The 19,073-nt window shown below is 35.1% G+C and overlaps 1 protein-coding gene across 7 annotated transcripts in view; it reads left to right on the forward strand.

The window, feature by feature from the left end:
- The window catches only part of AHI1 (Abelson helper integration site 1), an 83,868-nt gene that overhangs the window by 43,109 nt on the left and 21,686 nt on the right, over positions 1-19,073 (forward strand). For all 7 annotated transcript variants that reach the window (XM_021540648.2, XM_021540652.2, XM_077782201.1 and 4 more), the window contains one exon: positions 16,144-16,202. In XM_021540648.2, coding sequence (XP_021396323.2) covers positions 16,144-16,202 — 59 coding nt within the window. The remainder of the gene's footprint in view (positions 1-16,143; positions 16,203-19,073) is intronic.

The following is a 19,073-nucleotide window of genomic DNA, read 5'->3' on the forward strand; positions in this document are numbered from 1 at the left end:
TTGGCAGGTATATGCCACTCGCATAGCTTTGTGCCATTCAAGGAAGAACGTCTGCAGAAAGCTTGTTCAGTGTGGCCTTATTCTTTTTAGTCTCTCGCTAAGAAACTCTTAGGGGAAAGAAGACTTAGACACACTGTAATTGAACATGTATCAAATGAACAATTTAATTCAATTTGTTATTCTAATAACTTATTTTTTTCTATTTGAGAATAATCGTCAACAAAATATTCCAAAGAGATACTAAAAACAACAGAGTTTGTATTAATTGAGGAGTGCATGTAAGTGTACTATATAGTCCAAGTATAAGATGAAATACAGTATTTGTAATATCTCTTGAAAGAAGTGATTGAAAGGCATAAGATGACTAAAAGAAGCCATGTGGCACAGGTGGTGGCATTGCCATCTTCCCTGCACTACTGTGCTGAAAATATCTAATTTTGATCTTGGGTGGGGGAATATTTTTGTTTAGAGGAAGTGGCAGTGGCAGTGCCCATTGGAGAAATCTGTTACTGGGATCCAATCCATGCAGGCAAATTGAATGACACATAAATCACTGGATACATACTTTTTTTTTTAATCCTAGCATATCAGTGTTAATACTGTATTTTAACAAATCATATTTTAACATAGAAGTGAAATATCTTTATATCCACTTCTTAAGAAAAATATCTTGAGTATGTGTAAAAGACTTCTTGCAATAAACATAAGGAAATAATTCAATTTTGTTTTGAAAGAATATTGGGTGTATCTGTTCCCTGTTGAATTGTAATGTATGCTGCCTCATTAGCTCACCCAGCAGCTTCATTTAGATTTACTGTAATGGTGAAAGCAATTAAGCCTGCAGGGCTGCACAGATCAGAGCTATGGAAATGGTGTAGCAATTTGCCATAATGTCTAAGTTCCATTGACAGTTTTCTTTTTATCCCCACATCTTAAAATTCGGGCAGAAGCATGTTATGGTGAAGAGAACCAAAGATACACCTAAAAGTAGTTCGGAACCCATACTGTTAATTGAAAGTGGTTTGAGTGTAGTACAATCTGCTATAGGTAATGATAGGAAACTAATTTTACTTTATTTATGAAAAAACTTACAAAAGGGAAATAGGTAATATATAATAATTTCACAGAGTTTCTCAATTTCATTAGCATTGGTGAGTCTGCTGGCCTTTTTTTTCTTGTGGTATTGATTGAGAAAATAATCAAGTGATGTTATGAGGACTGTAAAACATAGTTTAGTAGTCTTTTCATTGTTTGACTGATCTTGTTTATCTTTTCTGTTTATTCTTACTATACTACTACTGCTCCCTCCTCCTTCTACAGAGGGAGAAATGCAAGTTCCCCCTGCACTAAGGGATATTCCTAATGGCCTTGATGTGATCAGGCAGTCCAATGGGTAAAATATGTTTCCATTAGCAGTCTGCTACCCATAAAGTCTGAAGCTGGACAGAAATGCAGAACACTTTCAGTATGTGCTGTAGAGGTGCTGCCAACATAGGAAGTGATACATGAGAATAAATGCTTGTGGAGTGGTTTGCTTCCTGCAAGCTGCAGTCTGCTGCTAGTAGATTATGTCATGTGTTTGAAAAAGGGGAATGTGCATCAAGATGGAAGAAATAAGTGCCTAGTACTTGTCTCTCACTTTACAGTTATTTTTCTATGTTCTTACACAGTTTGCTGTCTTCCTGCTCTGTCACATATCTGAAGACCTAATTCTGCCTGACATACTTTTAAGAAATTGATACTTTGAAAAATTCTCAAGAGAACTGTTCTTACATTTTTATGGGGATGATTTTTTTTAAATGTGACCCTTTTCATTTTATTATAGTGGGATGCTGATGCTAAAAAATTAAGAATTTTGCCTAGTATTTTCTTATACATTCCTAAATGTAGAAATGTGAGTTGCTTTCTGGTATTGCAAGAAATATCTTATTGCTACTTTGAAGAATTCTCATGTTCTCTGTAATTTGTAGGATGTAACTGATTTTAACTCTGTGGCTGGATCAACTATGTATGTTTTCTTTCTTTTGGAAACTGAATTACTTAAACATCCCCACCACCACTTGGTCTGCAATAATAGATAGCAATAGTGATAACAGTAGTGCAGAATACTAGCACTTCCTAAGTGAGTAAACGACTTATTTTAGTCCCTTGGTTTTTGAATATATTTTTCTGTTGTGGGATTTTTACCTCCTATTAACCAAAGATAAACATACCTTTGCAGTCATTAGAAGCCTTTGTTTTAACTAAAGATTACTGCTTAGTCACTGAGAATTTATTATAATGAATTAAGATTTAGATCCAGTTAGCAGATTTTCTCTTTATTTTTTAAAAGGTAGTAGGAGAACTCAATAGAGAGGAATCAGCAACTCAACACCACAGATCAGCTCTCAGCAAGTGTCAACTGATGTAAATACACTGATATTTGCTTAAAGTATTTTTACCATGAGCAGAAGAGCTTTAAGTCTAAAGTGCTTTTTTATATATGTCTTAATTTGAATGGGAACTCCCCTGGGGAAAATGATCATTCATTTTAAGATATTCATATCTCTCACTTTGACTTAAGGGAAATGTGTAAGAGAAGGGAGAAAATAAAAAAAAAATTATTTTTTTCGGTTCGCTTATAATGCTATGGAAGAATTGGAAAAACAGCTTACAGATATCTTTCTCAAAGTTAGTTTTCTTTTAAAACAACAGGAATATCTTATCACAAGATGTTTTTGTTATTTTTTATATCTCCTTCTTTTATAACCTATTTGGCTATACCATTTACATTTTGAAGTAGCTGTGACTCAGTTTCTTCAGTGCAAATAGATTACAAAGGCTCATGATGTTCCAGCTTGCAGGTGACTTTGGCAGTAAATAAAAATCAAGAGTATCAGGCCACACCTGTGCCTTCATCATGGCTTACAGGCAGCTCAGGCCATTCTGCAAGGGAAAGAACTTTCTTAGAGCTCTGTGACATGCTGTGCTGCCCACATCATTGGACAATGTCAGAGTTCTGGCTCAAGGCACAAATACAGGACCTTGTTTTAAGGTAGAGGAGCTGGGTGTTTACATTTATAAAATGAATAGTAAAAATTATTTTTAATTCGAAAACATAAGTTGTATAAATAGATTCATCTAACCACAAAAATGTTCTAATAGAATAGTAAAGACACAGAGACATAACCATTAACATTAATGACAGTCTAGTTCTCGTATTGTAAAAGGTTGCTTATCCAGTTTTTTCTATCTGATTGATAAGATGTTATAAATGTCAGAAGAGTTTGTATTTTCTAGTTAAACTTGCTAGAATTGTTTATACTGAGATCAAAGATACACATGTTCCTTTTTTATATGTTCTTTCTCATGTTTCTTCTAGGTAAGTTAATTAAAATATTTCTGTAAAAATTACATTAAATACAGAGCACAATAACAGCAATCTTTGAAGATTCCAAAAACTTTATCTAAAGAACACCATTTATATTTACTCGAAATTGGTGTATGTTAGGGTAATTACTGCTGAACCTTCAGGCTAAAGGAAGTTCTCTCAGCCAAATTATACAAGGGTGTGGATTAAATGAAGCATTACTCTCTCCTTGGCAGCAATGGGTATAGATTGCAAAATCAGGGTGTGACGTTGCACTCTGGTGAGTCGCTGCCAAAATATATTTGGCCTAAGTGTGCCCTTACTTTTCTCAGTTATGTGGATCCTAAAACAACTGATTAATTAATTCCTAAGTAGAGAGGTCCTGTTAACTGTTTTCATTCTGAGCTTGTCTGTAATTTTGGGCTATTGAGCCACAAAACAACAACATGCTTGAATGAAATTTCAGCTGGTCACAGAGGGAGAAACAGTCCTTCTCCCAAGGACTGTGCAGTAAAGTACAGCAGAAATGTACTGTGAATAAAATGAGGAAATTGATCCTTGCCTGTATTCCTCCATTTCTTTTGTTCCTGTAATTTCCAGAGGAGCTGGGAGGACTATGCAAAAACCCTGGTAGCAGCTGTGATGCACAGGAGGGAGGCATCTCCATCTACCAAGAGGAAACCAAAGTACTTTGACTTCATCACTGCTTTTGACAAATTAGTAAATTCTAAGTGCATTAAAAGAAAAAAAAATCTTATGTTTTAAACATACATTGTCCATTCCATTTTGGTACGCATGCATACTTTTTTAACTGCTTTAAAAAGCCTTTGCTAATTTTGTTGATAGATTTTTATGTGTGAAACAATTAAACTTCCATGGATTCAAATGCACCTTGTTATTCTTGTTGTTGAACCACCAATTTCAGTGAGAGCAAACCTCCATGACGTGATTAATTCTATTCATATAACACCTTTTAAGTTAACTTTGGGTGTATGTGGTCTGTAGTATGCTTTGCAGTAGGTTGGGGTACTGATGCAGTTTGGTCATTGTAGTTTGATACGGATCATGTTGGACCTATAGAAACTAATGATAGAGGATTGTGGCTTGGGAAAGCATTAAGAAAGCAGGTACAGAGAAGTGAGGGCTTCCATAGGTGTGTAATTCAGATATTGCTGTTGTCACATAGTAGTTTGCTGTTACATACAGTACTGGCCTCAATGTGCTGCCTTGATCCAGATGAAATGAGAGCTTCACTGGAGCCTGCATGCTCATCATTAGCTTGCTTTCTTGCTTGCTGGAAGTTGTAAGGAACAATGATTCATTGCTTGTTGGCCTCAATGAAGCACTAGAATTCTCTTAAAACTCTGCTTCTGAAAACCTTTATTTGGGTGATTTCTGCAACCTTATGGCATGCAGTGAAGGATTGCAGAGGTTCCTTTCTCATGTTTTCCTCCCATAATTAGGGCTCCGTTTCTTCAGTTTTTACTTCATCAGGGAAAGAAAAAAGATTCAAGTGGCAAAAAGGCAAATTAAAAAAAAACTCTCCCTTGCTCACTTGACCCTGGGCTTTGTTCTGGCTTGCTGGACAGTCCCTTTGCAGAAGGCTCTTGACCATGTAACAGATAGTACTTGACACTCTGAATCTTATCTAAAGATTGACTCCAGCATACTGCATCTCCATATGATTCTAGATACTACATCCCCTTTTCCTGTCCTGTCGATCTCTACTCCAGCTGTCTATCTATGCTGGCTTCTGGTGCCTCATTGATTGGAGTGTTCTACAGATTAGCTGAAGGGAGTTGCAGTGGCATATGTTGATACAGGGCTTTCTGGAATCCATTCAGATCCTGACTGGTCAAAGGAAGCAGACTGCTACAGCCAATATGCCAAATTAAAACATACAGAAAATTAGAGCTTCTTTCAAAATACGTGTTGAGTATCTTTTGGTGTGACAAATTGCCTAGTAGCAATTTGAAGTGTTGTGAGAATTCATTTGCCAAACTTCTGGTTGTCACTATGCACCTACAGAGCGTAATAAAGATTCCCTTTGTGAGGCATTGTATTTTCACGTGAAGACCTTTTCCTACTCCTTGCATCTTTGAGTTTTCATTAATGGATAATCACATTTAAGCAGAGTTCACCTCTATAGTAAAAAGAGATGAGCTTATGCTTAAAGTCGGGGGGAGGGTGGGACATGACTGTCTCAATACAGAAAAGGTATCCATGAGGTACATCACCTCTTCTGCTTGTTCAGGAGAATGTTGTAACAGAGTTATGCCTGCTGCTAGTTGAAGAATGTCTATTGTGAGCCAGGCCTTAGCTAAAACCAAGCAGGTGTTTCTTTCCTGTAAGGACTCCAAGCATGTTCTTGGAATTTTTCATTTTTGAAATAATTTAAAACACAAGTTCTGAATATATATATTGATTAAATGGCAACTTTTCACCTTTTGTGTCCAGCAGTTCAATCTAATATAATGTGTGTTCTGCCAGATTATATTTGCTTTTGATTTGGCAGCTTCTGCATAAAAAACAGCAACAAGGGGAGAAGAAACATAGTTGTTCTACTGTTAGTGTAATGCCCACCTAATGCACATCTGTAACATACCATATCATGTGTACCTTGATAACAGTACTTCATTAGAAATTTGCTTTCCTTCTGGTACAGAACATAAACTTCCATATTTGTTTACTACTCACACATGTAAAGGATCTGCAGCAGTTGAAACTGTGGTTTCAATTAAGACTCTTCCTGCAAATCAGCTTTTCTTACCAGAACAATTTTCAGAGTAAGTTCCAGTAATCACTCAAAGAGAAAAAGGTGTGTCCAGGGTTGTCTGTATCACCAGTTCTTGAGTTAATAATTGGCACATAAATGTGAGCAAAAACCATCTAGGAAGGTTTACTGAATAAGGCTATTAAAACATTTACTTTGAGATTTCCAAACTTAAGAGTGTTACTAGACAATTTTCTGTGGTTTTCAGTTGTTTGGTCCTTTTGAAGAAGCAAATGTTTGTAGCAGCTGGCGATGAAGTCAGTTTTAAAGAAACTCAATATCATTCGTAATGCATAGAAATGGGTGGTTCCTTTTAGAAAAGGTTATGGAGAAGAATTTCCTGTCCTTGAATATTCAGCCCTTAATCACCTTCCTCTTACTGATGATTATGAAAATTTAGCACTTGCTGCTTTTGTCTGGGTTTTGGCTTATTGGAGATGCTATATGAGCATAATCAGTAGGGATTTTAGCTGCAGCTGGTAATCAGCTAGAGAGGATGGGTCATATAATTAGGCTTACATGTTAAAGTATTGTAGTTTTTAACAGTTTGGCGCTACCTATGTGATGATATGAAAAAAACTAATATGGTATTGTATTAAGCACTTAGACCGTATTTATGAAACAGTAAAAAATATTTAGTCAAACAGTATTTCTTCATTCAGAATTTAATTTTTATTATTATTTGTGTTTGCATCTTTAGATTTGCTGTGCAAATAGTCTTGCTTGCAAAATTCCTATAGTAACAAGATACTAACTCACTGGATAGGACTGTTACTTCTACTTTCTCACTTGCCACCGAGATAGTGAAAAATCTTACTGTCTTCTAATCCCAGTTGTAGTGTTTTGTGTTCCTGATTGAACCTTTTAGATAATTCTGTTCCCTCCAGGATAATCCAGAGTTTTAGAAATGTGGTCTTAGCCTAAAGCTGGGCACAGCTACTCTTTATTAACCTGCCTGTCTTGATTTGCCTTCTTTTACCTCTCCTCAGATCAGGTACTGCTGTTGTAAATTAAAGAGTATTGCTGCCTAATTATGTTCAATGCAAATATTTTCCATGCTTGTTGTTTTTTTGCATATCCCCCATCTAAGACCCAAACATTCTAAAAAGCTACTGCTGTAAAAGCAGTAACAAGTTACTCTTGCATTCTGAAAAGCTTTGCAGACCTTGTAGGTAAAGGAAACTGAAAAATCAGTATAATAATCTGTGCCCAGCTGGATCTCCAATGCGTTACTTTAATGTTGGACATAACATTTCAGTATATTTTCCTCTGTAACAGATGATACCAATAGTAGTCTCATGTGCTTTTTCACATGTTGTTTACAAGGAAGTTTATTCAGATTTTTGTTACCAAAGTGGATGCAGGCCATTATTTTATTTTTCCTATACAGTTGGATGCTAATTAGAAAGCACTTACTTATTCATACATGTTCTTTTCACTGATATGTAGAAAAACTTTCTAAAAGTAGTTTATTCATCAATTTTCTGAAAACTCAAAAAGTGTACACGTGGGAAAACTCTCATGGAGTAGTTTGGTTTCACCACATGCATATATTTCCATGAACTATCTGACCAGTCTAATTTATGAACTACAAAATGGAAAGTAAACTTAGGAGTGTATTTTAAAGACATGATCTTCTATTTCTCAATATAGAAGTATTTTTGCTTTGAACTTTTTTCCTTACTCTTTTGATTTGAGGCCAAATTAAGAATCTTACATAATGGTTTCCTGATATAGTGTCTGCCAATGGTCCTGCATTTTTCAGATTTGATAATGTATGACTTGTTTGGCTATTTCATGGAATTTTCTGGTAATACTTTGTCAAAATTAGTAGTCAGTAATGGCTGAAAGTGGTAATGTCATAGAGAAAGTAGTGGCTATTCTGGTCATGGTAAAGACCTGAAATATCAAGCTGACTTATTTTTTCCAGCATATTGCACATGATACTATTTTACCTTGAATATAAATGTTAGGAAAATGCTACATAAGCAGTTACAAGATCTGAAATATTTTTTAGATTTTTTTTCCAATTAAGATGTGATTTGACATTGTGAGTCTTACTGGGCAATACAGAAATGACAGACACTTGTGGTATTCTAAGCATATTTTCTTACAACTTTCCACTTGTAGAATGGCAAGCTAATTTGATTTAAGTAACTCTGAGTAACTAGCCATTGCTGAATTCCTGTTGTGGGAAGAACCATGAGAAAAAAATTACTTTGTTTTCCTTCCTTGCATAATTTTCATTCTTTGTCTTTTATCTGTAGTTAAGTATGTTTTTTTAAAAAACACGAGTAGAGTTATGTGGTCATAAGATACTTGACTTTGAGAGCTGCAGATATTTAAATTCTATTTAACTGTATTACACAGGAATTACTTGTTTTAATAAATAAATAATAAATAAAATCTAACTGTTCTACATATTTTTAGAAAGTAGATAATAATAAATCCTGCTTAAGAGCTCCATTTCCTCTGATTCAGAGAAAGTTAAAGTAGAGGCAAAAATATTATTAAAGCCAAAAGTGAAGGTTGCTACTTCAGTACTGGGCATCTACAGCTCCAAGGGACTGCAATTTTTATATTTTGTGAAGTATTTTTTCATAAGAAACACCATAAACTACATGTAATAAAATACAAAATAAGTTTCTTTTCTGTTATGTTTTAGTTTGTTTGTGAGGTGATAGTCCAGGTGAGCCTAGCAAAACTAATGATGACTTTCTCAGGATATCTGCAGCATGAGAAGAAAAATAACTCTTACTAATAAAAAGAATGCGTCATAGTCTGCATTTTCCTTACATCTTTATCTGCTGTCTAAAACTTGTAAATAATGCTGCCAATCTGATTTCGGAAAGCTGATGGTATCTGTGCAGGCTTATTGATGTTTGCTGTAGAATCACCTTCTGTTCTCCAAGTTGTAGAAAGAAACAACTGGATACTATAACCTGTGCTCATTTTCAGTGATATCTACTGCCATTGTGATGTAATGTTAGAAGTTGTCGTAAATTAGCACGTTCCTGATTAGCATGAATTCAATAAACGTTCTTTACTTCAAAAGAATGCTTGGGACACGTGCTACTACTTGCATTGTTTATATATGGTACTGTAGAAACTTAACATTTGCAAGAAAAATGTAAGATGATGGTTTGATAAGATTACTCAGAAATAATTAGCTGGGTGTGTAGGCTGCTAAATGTATTTGATTTTAATCTCTAATTAAAAAGTTGGATTTTTAATTGTTTTTGTGATGCAATAGGTTTTACTTCATTATGCTTTTTGTAAATAGGGGCCAAATTCTGCCTCTTCATTGTGCCTAAGCACAGAATAAATGTTTTCAGATGAAACCCAAAGCCAGTGACAGGCATTTTCTCTCTATAGTCCTCCTCGAGGAGGATTATTCTCAAACACATGTATGTGCTCTTGTATACCTTGAACCAGGAATGAAAATGATGGCTAACCTTGAATGAATATCTCTATACATTCTTTTGGCTGATGGGAGATATAATTACGTTGTGGGATCTGGCACTGCCAGAAGCACAGTGTTTTCATGTTAGTGCTGTCTGATTCTGAGGTCTCTTATATGAGGATTGGAATTGATGTTACAGCAAAGGTATCTCTCTGTGGATCTACAGGTGTGAATTTAAGCCTTGCTCTGTTCCACTGCTCCAGTGTTTACTTAACTCTGCTGCAAGGACAAACTACCTGGTCACTTGAGCTGTGGAATCAGACAACCAGATGCATTAGCCAGAGATAACTGCATGAATCCATAGATAAGGAAGTTACTGTGCCAAAGCACACTAGAGCAGTTGTGTCTCTCACTTCAGGAAATCTGACTTGTTCATGGTTTGTGAACCCAGGGTTCTCCTAGTAGCTGCAGCTGAGACATCCACTGGGAAATCACATGCTGTGTTTAAGAAGCTGCAGCACGATGTATGAAACTGCATGGTCCTGAATTGTGTAACTCCCTAGAGGTTTTTCCCTAGATAACTCCTTTTCATATCAGTGTTTAGTAAACAACTGGTTGAAAAGGTAAACATTACTTACTTTTTCATTGAAAGCTTATCCTTCTGTACAGACTTCTCTATATAGTGTAGTATTTTGAATGGCAAACTAAGCCTGATCTATTGACATAATTTCCCAAGATTATTTTGTTAGTTTACAAGTTTTCATTGTATCGATAATGATGGGGAAGGGAAACAAAAATAAGTTATGCTTTTCCACCTATCAGCACAGCTGTTTCAGCTGAACTTGGAGAGTATAAGGTGGGATGGTTGGGGTTTTTTTATGCTTGCCATCTAGATCAATCTCCAGTAACTGGAGGAGTGATGTCTGGCAGCAGTAGAGCTGCCAGAGCTTTTTTTGTTTCTCATTTTACTCAAGTGTATATAGCATGTAAACAGCTCTCATATCCAATGAACAAAATAAATAAACAGGTATTTCTCTATATAATTTAGAAAAAGTGAGACAGTAAACAGAGAGGGATTCTATTTGTCCTTTAGATTTTGGGTTTTGGTTCTAAGAGGATAGATTTAGATTAATAAATTGGAACCTCACTTAGAAAATGAGAATGACATTGAGGAGAGAGTTCAATGTTTTCAGATGCTTTGATAGAAGAAAAAGGTGGAGAAGAGACAAGGAGAGTGCTAGTAATGGCAAGATCTGACACTGAGGTGACTTCTGTCAGTGCAGAATACACTGAAAGAATCTTATGGGTGTTCATAGAAAACCTTTGAATGCAGAAGTGTTGCCATCACCTTTGTGTATATGCAGCACCTTTGTATTTGCCAGCACCTTTGTATATATAGCATGTGGGAACTGCCCATTTTAAGCACATGCATTTTAAGTGGTTTGCAAGATCAGAGAATCACAGCATTGTTTAGGTTGGAAAAGGCCTACAAGATCACTGAGTTCAAGCTTTACCAAGTCACCCTCTCAACTAGACCATGGCACTAAGTGTCACATCCAGTCATTTCTTGAACACTTCCAGGGATGCTGGCTCCATCACCTCCCTCAACAGCACATTCCAATGCTTAACAACCCCTTCCATGAACAAATTCTTCCTGATGTCTACCCTGAGTCTCCCTTAATGCAGTTGAGACCATTTTTTCTTGTCCTGTCACTATCATACAGATTAAACTTCACTGAAACAGTTTTCAATACACTTTGGTCCTATCAATTCTGCTGTTCAGTCTGAAATATCTTCAAAATCATAGGTGCTACACTAAGTTATGTAGAACAGAGTTGGAAGTGGGTTTTCACCTAAAGCAATGGATTTTAGTGAAACATCTGCTTTGCTGGTAAAATGGAAAGGTATGCTTGTGTTAAGTATCCACTCCTTTCATTTTGTGTGAACTGCATCTGAAAATGTTTGTTGTGGGTTTTAAATGTATTTGTGATCATGTGTTTAAATAAAGGAAAACAGGTTCTTACCCAATATATAAACAGTCTTTTTATATAATGAATTCTCTTTTATTTATTAGAGCATAATTGGTTTACATTCTAATAAGCATAAGAGGATAAAGTCTTTGAAGGAAGATTAATATATATTTAGATCATTACAAAATTATCTTGATTCTCTTACATTATACACTTTTTGAAAAGTGAAATTTCAGAAATAGCTGAAAGCTTTTACTTTAAAAACTTCAAAACTTTCCCTTGGAACCTAAAGTAAGTAGAGATTATATTGCATACTAAAAGATTATTCGGTCACACTACACTAGGTGACTGTGCTGAAAATATATTCTCATTACTGGAAACAGTTTCAAAGCCACAGAAGATGAGTAGGAAGAGGAATGAGCTGATCTACACATGTTCATCTCATGTCTAGCTTGACTTTTTTTTTCCAGTGTTTGTTATTTAGTTGGGTGTATTTTAACTACATGTGTTGCAAGAGACCATGAGACCATGATATAATTCGTAAGAATGCCTGCAATAAGAAATACTATTTCCTAGAGGCATTGTTTGTTTTCATGTCTTCCAGGATTTTTTGTGGGTTTTGAGACATTAGCAATTAGTATAAACCTGAAGTAAAACTCTGTTAAAAACAGAATAGTGTGTGGCTAGAGTAGGTAAGATTTTTTTTCTCTCTCTACATGCTTTAGAGGTTTTTGTCACAGAAATGTCTGAATATTATCATATTTCAGTTTTCTTAGATATATCTTTGCTCTGTGATTTTCTAGGGATTTTCCAGGATGAACTTTTGGATGATTCCATTAGTTGTAGATCTGTGTGACTAGAAGCCTTAGAGATTTATTATATTCAAATACCTTTATTAATTACAAAATTAATTTATCAAGAACATTTCAGAAAGTAAGAAAAAGCCTTTTTTTGAAAAGTTCATTAAAACAGGAGTTATTCTGTAATGAATGTTCTTTTGGCCTTTTTTAAAACAGCATTTTTTTGCATAAACATTTCACACTGGGTGGTTATAGACAGTCCAGTAGGATAATAGTGGAATATGTGACTGCCTAGGAAGACTTTCTTCTCTATTCTGCCTCTTATGCTATTAGTTTAAAACAAAATCACTAAAGATGTTATTTAAAAGGAAGTGTTCTTAATTATTACAAGTACTATTCTGGGGCACTGCTGCTGCTATGTAAGTCAAGTCTATTTGGTAGTGGACTCATCTACTTTGTGCATTTCAGTTCAACTGCTTGGAATTTGAGCAGAGGGTAGCTTTTCAGTGAAAGCATGCAGTAAGACTGGGGACTTGGTATTACAGACACATTTTGGGCAGGACAACTGCCTAGCTTCTCCCTTCTTTTCTCTTAGGCTGCAGTTATACTGGCAAAGAATAAATTGCCAGAAGTGACCAAGGGGGCCTGAGGGTACACTTTCAGTTCTCTGTTCAAATTGTACAGGAAGCTACCAGAGTTTGACTCCTCTCGAGGCAGACAGATATGCTGTTTTTCAAACCAGTTCTTTGACAGGCTCATGATATAATTCTAACAATAGAGTTACGTGAACCCTAAAGATGACCTGTCCTGTTGTTAAATTGTGTCGATGTGAAAATTCTGATCATTTGAGGTAAAAGATTAACATCTATTGTTTTGAGATGCCTGATTTGCAGCTAGACATTAGCAGTAAGTTCTCATATAAGTAGTATGTTCTTCTCATGTAAAATTCCATGTAAAGGAAACCACTGAAGAATCAATGCAGAGAAATAGGAAATGCAGTAAGTCAAATATTAATACTTTCATTGGAAAGATTAGCTTCTCGGGATATGATTTTGAATGTGAAGACAGCAGACAAGAAAAAAGATCGTTGGAGAGTACATGTAAAACATCTGCATCAATAAAAATGCTTCTCCATTAGTGATTCTGAGGCAACCTTAAGATAGAACAATCCAGATTACCCTGGGTGTTGGGGCTGTTTTGGACTTGACCTTACAAGGGATTTAATGACCTTTCTATAAGCTCAGACTAAGTGAGAGTCCCAGCAGGTCACGGTGTCCTGTAAACTTAATTTTTAGATCAAGTGGAAATGTCCTTCTGGAATGCAGACCTCAGTTTCAATATAGTACTTTAGAAGCATGTACAGCCTGGATGAGGGAGAAGTAAAGCAAGCACTGCTGAGGCTGTTAGTCACACCTGCTTGATGTCATTTACTTGCTTCATCAAGCATGGAACCATATCAAGCCCATAGCTGTGGAACATTGCTTTAAAATTCTACTGCTTTATTTGGGGAAGAAAGGATGGATATTCCCTTGCCTGCTGAATGGAGCTTGTTTTGTGAATGAGGAAGATTTGAACAGGTTTTTTTGTTGGTGTGGGTTTGTTTTGTTTGCTTGGCAGTTTCTAATATGACTGTTTTGAATGTAGGGGCTACAAAAAGGGATGCTTGATAATTAAAAACAAGTAACAGATAACAGTAAAGTCTACTTTGGGGTAACCAATAGGCATGATCGTAGAATATTTGTGCCCAGGTGTGCTGTGGTCTATTTATACCTCAAGCAAAGTAGTAAGAATTTTCTGTTTGTTTTTTCTCTAGTCATGGAAAACACTGAGTCTGAACCAGTGCCAGCTTCTAGAATTCCATACAGTGCTCCTTATATCTTTGAGTAGCACATCTGCTGTCCTACACTTGCAGCATAGCAGGTCTGCGTTGCCCTTTATTGGGGTGTAATTGGGAATATCAGTCTAACCATTGAGTTTTTGCCTGATAAGCAGCTGAATATAGAGGCTGCACAGGAATACTGACGTGCATAAACATACAGTCCAGGAGCACTTGGAAGTAATGCATGTTTTCCTTAGAAAAATATGAAGATCAATGATGTTACAGATAAAAATGTAGATTAATGTTGTTTTTAATTAAAACTTGAATATTTTTCCAGACAAACAATTGTTTTTATCAAATATTTTATGTGTCTTTTATCTTAGCATGGGTTTGAATGTTGTGAGTTGGAACAACACTCCCATGCTCAAATTGGCTGTCTAAAAAAAAATTTTTTTATCATGCAGACATTTTGTTGGTTTTTAGTTTGTTTGTTTTTTTCTTCAAAGACTTGATACAACATGTGTATGTGATAGTATATCCACATGTAATATAATCTCTGTAGCATCTGGTTTTCTGACTTTGTGAGTGTGTAGATAACAATATTAATAGGAGTAATATCCCCACTGACTTGTGGTATGTGCTGAAAAAATGTTTTAGCAAATAGCTTATTTGACAAAAGTTTGCCTTCAGGACTACTGTCTTTAAGTATGGATTAAATTCAGAAAATGGTTCACGTGCTCATCTCTTCTTCTTAAAAGAGGTGGCAAAAAGTAATAAAAGCAAAGTAAGCCTTTCAAAATAAAGTATTCCTGAATTGATACAAGATTTTTCTAGATTATAAAGATCAAAATGTTTTTAATTCATATATGAAGTCGAATAATCCATTATTGCATGTATTTAGGATTTCTCACAAGTAGATTAGTCACATGCAGATTTTCAGGAGCATGGTTTAACTACAGTTACTTGAGCTTGCAGCTTTTATTCTAGTTAGAAATATCTAAATATCTTAATGATTAAACATTTATGAGTAAATCTTCTGTGAAAGTCAAAACCACTAGGCTTTAGAAAATATACTGTAGGTGGAGTTGTGCAAGTTTCCTTGTGGAGCTCTGCCAGTACATGGGAATCTGAATCTGAAAAGTCCTCTTTATTCAGATACTGGACTCCACAAAAGCAGGTTTTTGGTGTGGCAAATGAAAATGAGTTTTCACAACTTACTTTTCTTTAAAAACAAAATTTGCTTCAAAGCTAGTGTCTCACAGAGAAAATCTAGTGAGCTTAACTCTGTGTTGCCTGGCATTTCTGTACTTGAGAAACTGTTCTCCAGTGAAGCAGTAGCATTTTTCACTGTCATGTTCAACGATTTTCCGATTTTTTTGTATCTTTTCTTTTTAAGATGTTTTCTTAAGTATACAGCTGAGGAGACCAATAACAAAAAGATAAATCCATAGATGATGAAAGGGTTTTACTGAGCTTAGTAGTTAACATAATAGTCTGAAAAGAAAAGAATTTACAAGTACTTGTTCAAGTGTGCTGTGTAGAGAGTGAATAAAATAAACAGCAAGATGTGTTGTGATAGGAACTCAGATGATCAAAGGGAACCTCTGAATAGGAATAGTTATTCTTTCAGATAAAATAAGGAAGTAATTCCTTTGTGAGTTTTTGTGATCATTTCTGTTGGAAAACTTTGTATGCATTACTTGGAATTTCAATGAAGAGAAAAGCAATACAGCCTAGATAATAGTGTCAGCTTTGAGCACGAGGTGGCATGTGGACATAGCTTGAGCTACTTCTCCAAATCATTTGAATGGAAATATTGGATTAGTTAACCTTGTGTCAGGTCTGTTAGTTAAATAAACCCTCCAACTGTTCCTGACTAAAGGATGCATAGTTGTGACTGAAAGATGCTGCTGCTTTTCATTAGAATTTTGTCAAACATACCCTGCTAACATAATGATTTTAAAATAAAATGGTTTATTCGATGGAAAAGGATAACAAGCAGAAAATTCACAGCCTTTTCTTTTCACAGGGTGCTTCAGCCCAGTAGGAAATCCTCTTAGTCGAACACTATTGGATAGACTACAGAAGGTAAGGAATTCTCTCTTTGCATTTTTTTTTTAAATTGATGTTTAACTATAAAATGTCACTGTTCACAAGTTCTCATTGTAGAGAGGTGTTTTTTATCCTTTCTTTATTCAAAAAAGAGGTATCTTCAAACCAATTGGCTACATGGCCAAATTAGCTTATGCTGTGACCAGCTGGTAGTGAGATCAGATATCTGCAAATCAAAAGCTTTATATTTTTTCATTACTTAATTTTTGTTGTTTAGAAATAAATAAATAAAATCACACTTGTGTGTTTTTTGTTTTTACTAAAAAGACAGGCATTGATGAGTAGCTGAGAGAAAAGCAAAGACAATAACTTGGAATGAAATTCTCATTGTAGCACCATGTTTTCATTGTTTAGTCATACTTCATCTTTTTGTAACAAGTTAAATCACAGCTATCCTCTGTTTACTTAATTGCTTATCTCTTAAATATTGATTGTAAGTTTCTCCTAATTATATTTGTTATTTCATTTATTTCTGGTTTCCTGATCGTCATAATAAAAATCCAACAGTATCTGTCATTAATCTGCCATTAATTGCAACTATACATTTGATGATGTAGTAGTAAATACAAAATGTATGGAGAAACTAGTGAAGAAAGAAGCTGTGGTGCTTCTGAATACTGAGTACATTTGTGGGCCTGTTGTACTGGAGATGTTAATCCTTCTGCTCCCATGGACAGAATGGCATGGTTTAATATTCTGTTGTAATTGCACTAATTTTAATTCTTGAGAAAAATGTGATAAATGGACATAAATTAACTTGGGTCATTTATATCTGTTTTACAGTTTCAGTTTGGGGTTTTGTTTGGATTGCTTTAGGATTTTTGGACCTACATTTTTTAGCAGAACCTGTTAAAACAATTGTGGCAAGCTTGTAAGATACATAGGATTCACCAAGAAATGTTGAAAGCGTGGTTTTACGTTGGTGTTACGTTAGTTGCTAAATGATTTCTGTTTTCATGTTTTCAAATTTTTAGCCATTAATATGTAATTTTTTAGGGAAAAATATATATTGTTCAACCAGCTCTGTAGTGTTCTCCACCACAGCAAGCTTGATAAACATTTGCAGGATCAACTGTTTTGTGAAATGCTAGGTAGCAGCTAATTTAAATATTTTTTTTTGAGAAGGCTAAATTAGGGTCTTGAATATATTTTTTACTACTTTTATTGTAAATGCATTAATATATATAAATGCAGGTTAACCAAATAATATCAAAACCTAGCATTTTTAGAAATGGTGAAATAGTGGAAGAGGTTTTGAATCATTTTCAGAGTTGGGGTATTTCACGTGTTTTTGAATCGGTCTTTTTCTGTTTTTTTCTTTTCTCTCTCTCTCTCTCTTTTTTTTTTTTTTTTAATCCTTGTAGGTTTTAACTGCAGCAGCTATGTTTGCATTTCTGATTTCTGTTTGTACATTGCAGGTTTCAATAAAGTGCAGCCTGGTGCAGTTTTGGTCCTTTCTTCCTCTAGGCAAATTATAGATTCCCATGCTTATTAAATATTGAAGGGCTGTAATCAAATCATGATTGTAGTAATCTGAAGCCTAAGGAAGTAATTTTACAGTGTCTACAGACAGATTAATTATGACTGAAGAAGAGTTTATCATTCTTACGGTTGATACTTTTTAATTTTAATTGAGCTATTAATACTAGTATTGGTATTTCTGTTTCCCATAGACTTAAATTTGTAGTTAGTTGTCCTGAGCTAGGACCAGAGAATGAGAACAAAATGCAGAAGTGCTAACAGTATCCAGCTGTTTCTTCTAAGTCTCATCTTACATAGCATTTAATTTAAAACTTCACTTAGTAAAGAGTAAATAGACTACATAGCGTTCTTAGGGGAAGAGACAAGTAAATCTCTAACCTTTTGGATATTAAGGAAAAAGACAATGGAGCAACAGTGAAATCTCAGATTAATTCTGTAGAATTTTTAGATGTTTTGCATATTGACTTTTAAGCCAATCAAGGGTTTTCAATCAGGCTCTAGAAGTTAATTTTTTATTCTTTCTCTTTAAAAAAAACCCAAACTAATCAAGAAACCACCAAAAACCAAAAGCAGCAACAAAAGAAATCCGCTAAAGGTAACAGCCTCAGAATGTTGGCTTTTACACACTGAGGCTCAGATTTACTGGACAGACAAGAGAAGTTGTAACACAAATTCCTTGTGTCTTTTCTGGGGTGTTTGCATTAGCAATATTCCCAGTTTCTCTTACACTATGTGTGCAGGTATGGGGGGGGTGTTAGTGGAGGGAAGCAGTGCTACTGAGGAGCATCCAGGAAATAGATGTTTGTCCTTCTTAATGTCCCTGTGTCTGTCACTGATGGGAAAAGGAGGAAGCATGACTCTGGCCATGTATGCATACACACTGAAATTCACCCTGCTATGTGTAGGGTCTGCCTAAAATTAATCTTAGAACAGCTTATTTTCGAAGTGTTGTTATTAAGAAGAGTTAATGGCTAATTAGAAGTGGGATTTAGTCTGTATGTTTATTGTCTCACAATGAATATGTTTACATATAAGGAAGAAGCGTATAAAACTATATTAATATTTTTTTCTTTAAATTTTGTTATCGTGGTAATTGAAGTATAATGGTTCAGTAGTAGAAACGGAATCCTGAAATTCTTGCAGAAAAGGCAGAAATAAGATATCATTTGTTCTTTCTCAGTGCTCTTTCTCCTAAGGGAATGAGATGCCCAAATCTATCTGATGCCCAAATCTATCTAATGCCCAAATCCTGTATACATGCCACTATACATCTGCATCAAAAACACAAAACCTCCATTTAAGCAGTCACTGAGACTGACCCATTAAAAAGAAGCCATAAACATTTTAATTTGGGCTATTATCAGG

The sequence above is a fragment of the Lonchura striata genome, chromosome 3, assembly GCF_046129695.1.
Source record: "Lonchura striata isolate bLonStr1 chromosome 3, bLonStr1.mat, whole genome shotgun sequence".
Lineage (NCBI taxonomy): Eukaryota > Metazoa > Chordata > Aves > Passeriformes > Estrildidae > Lonchura > Lonchura striata.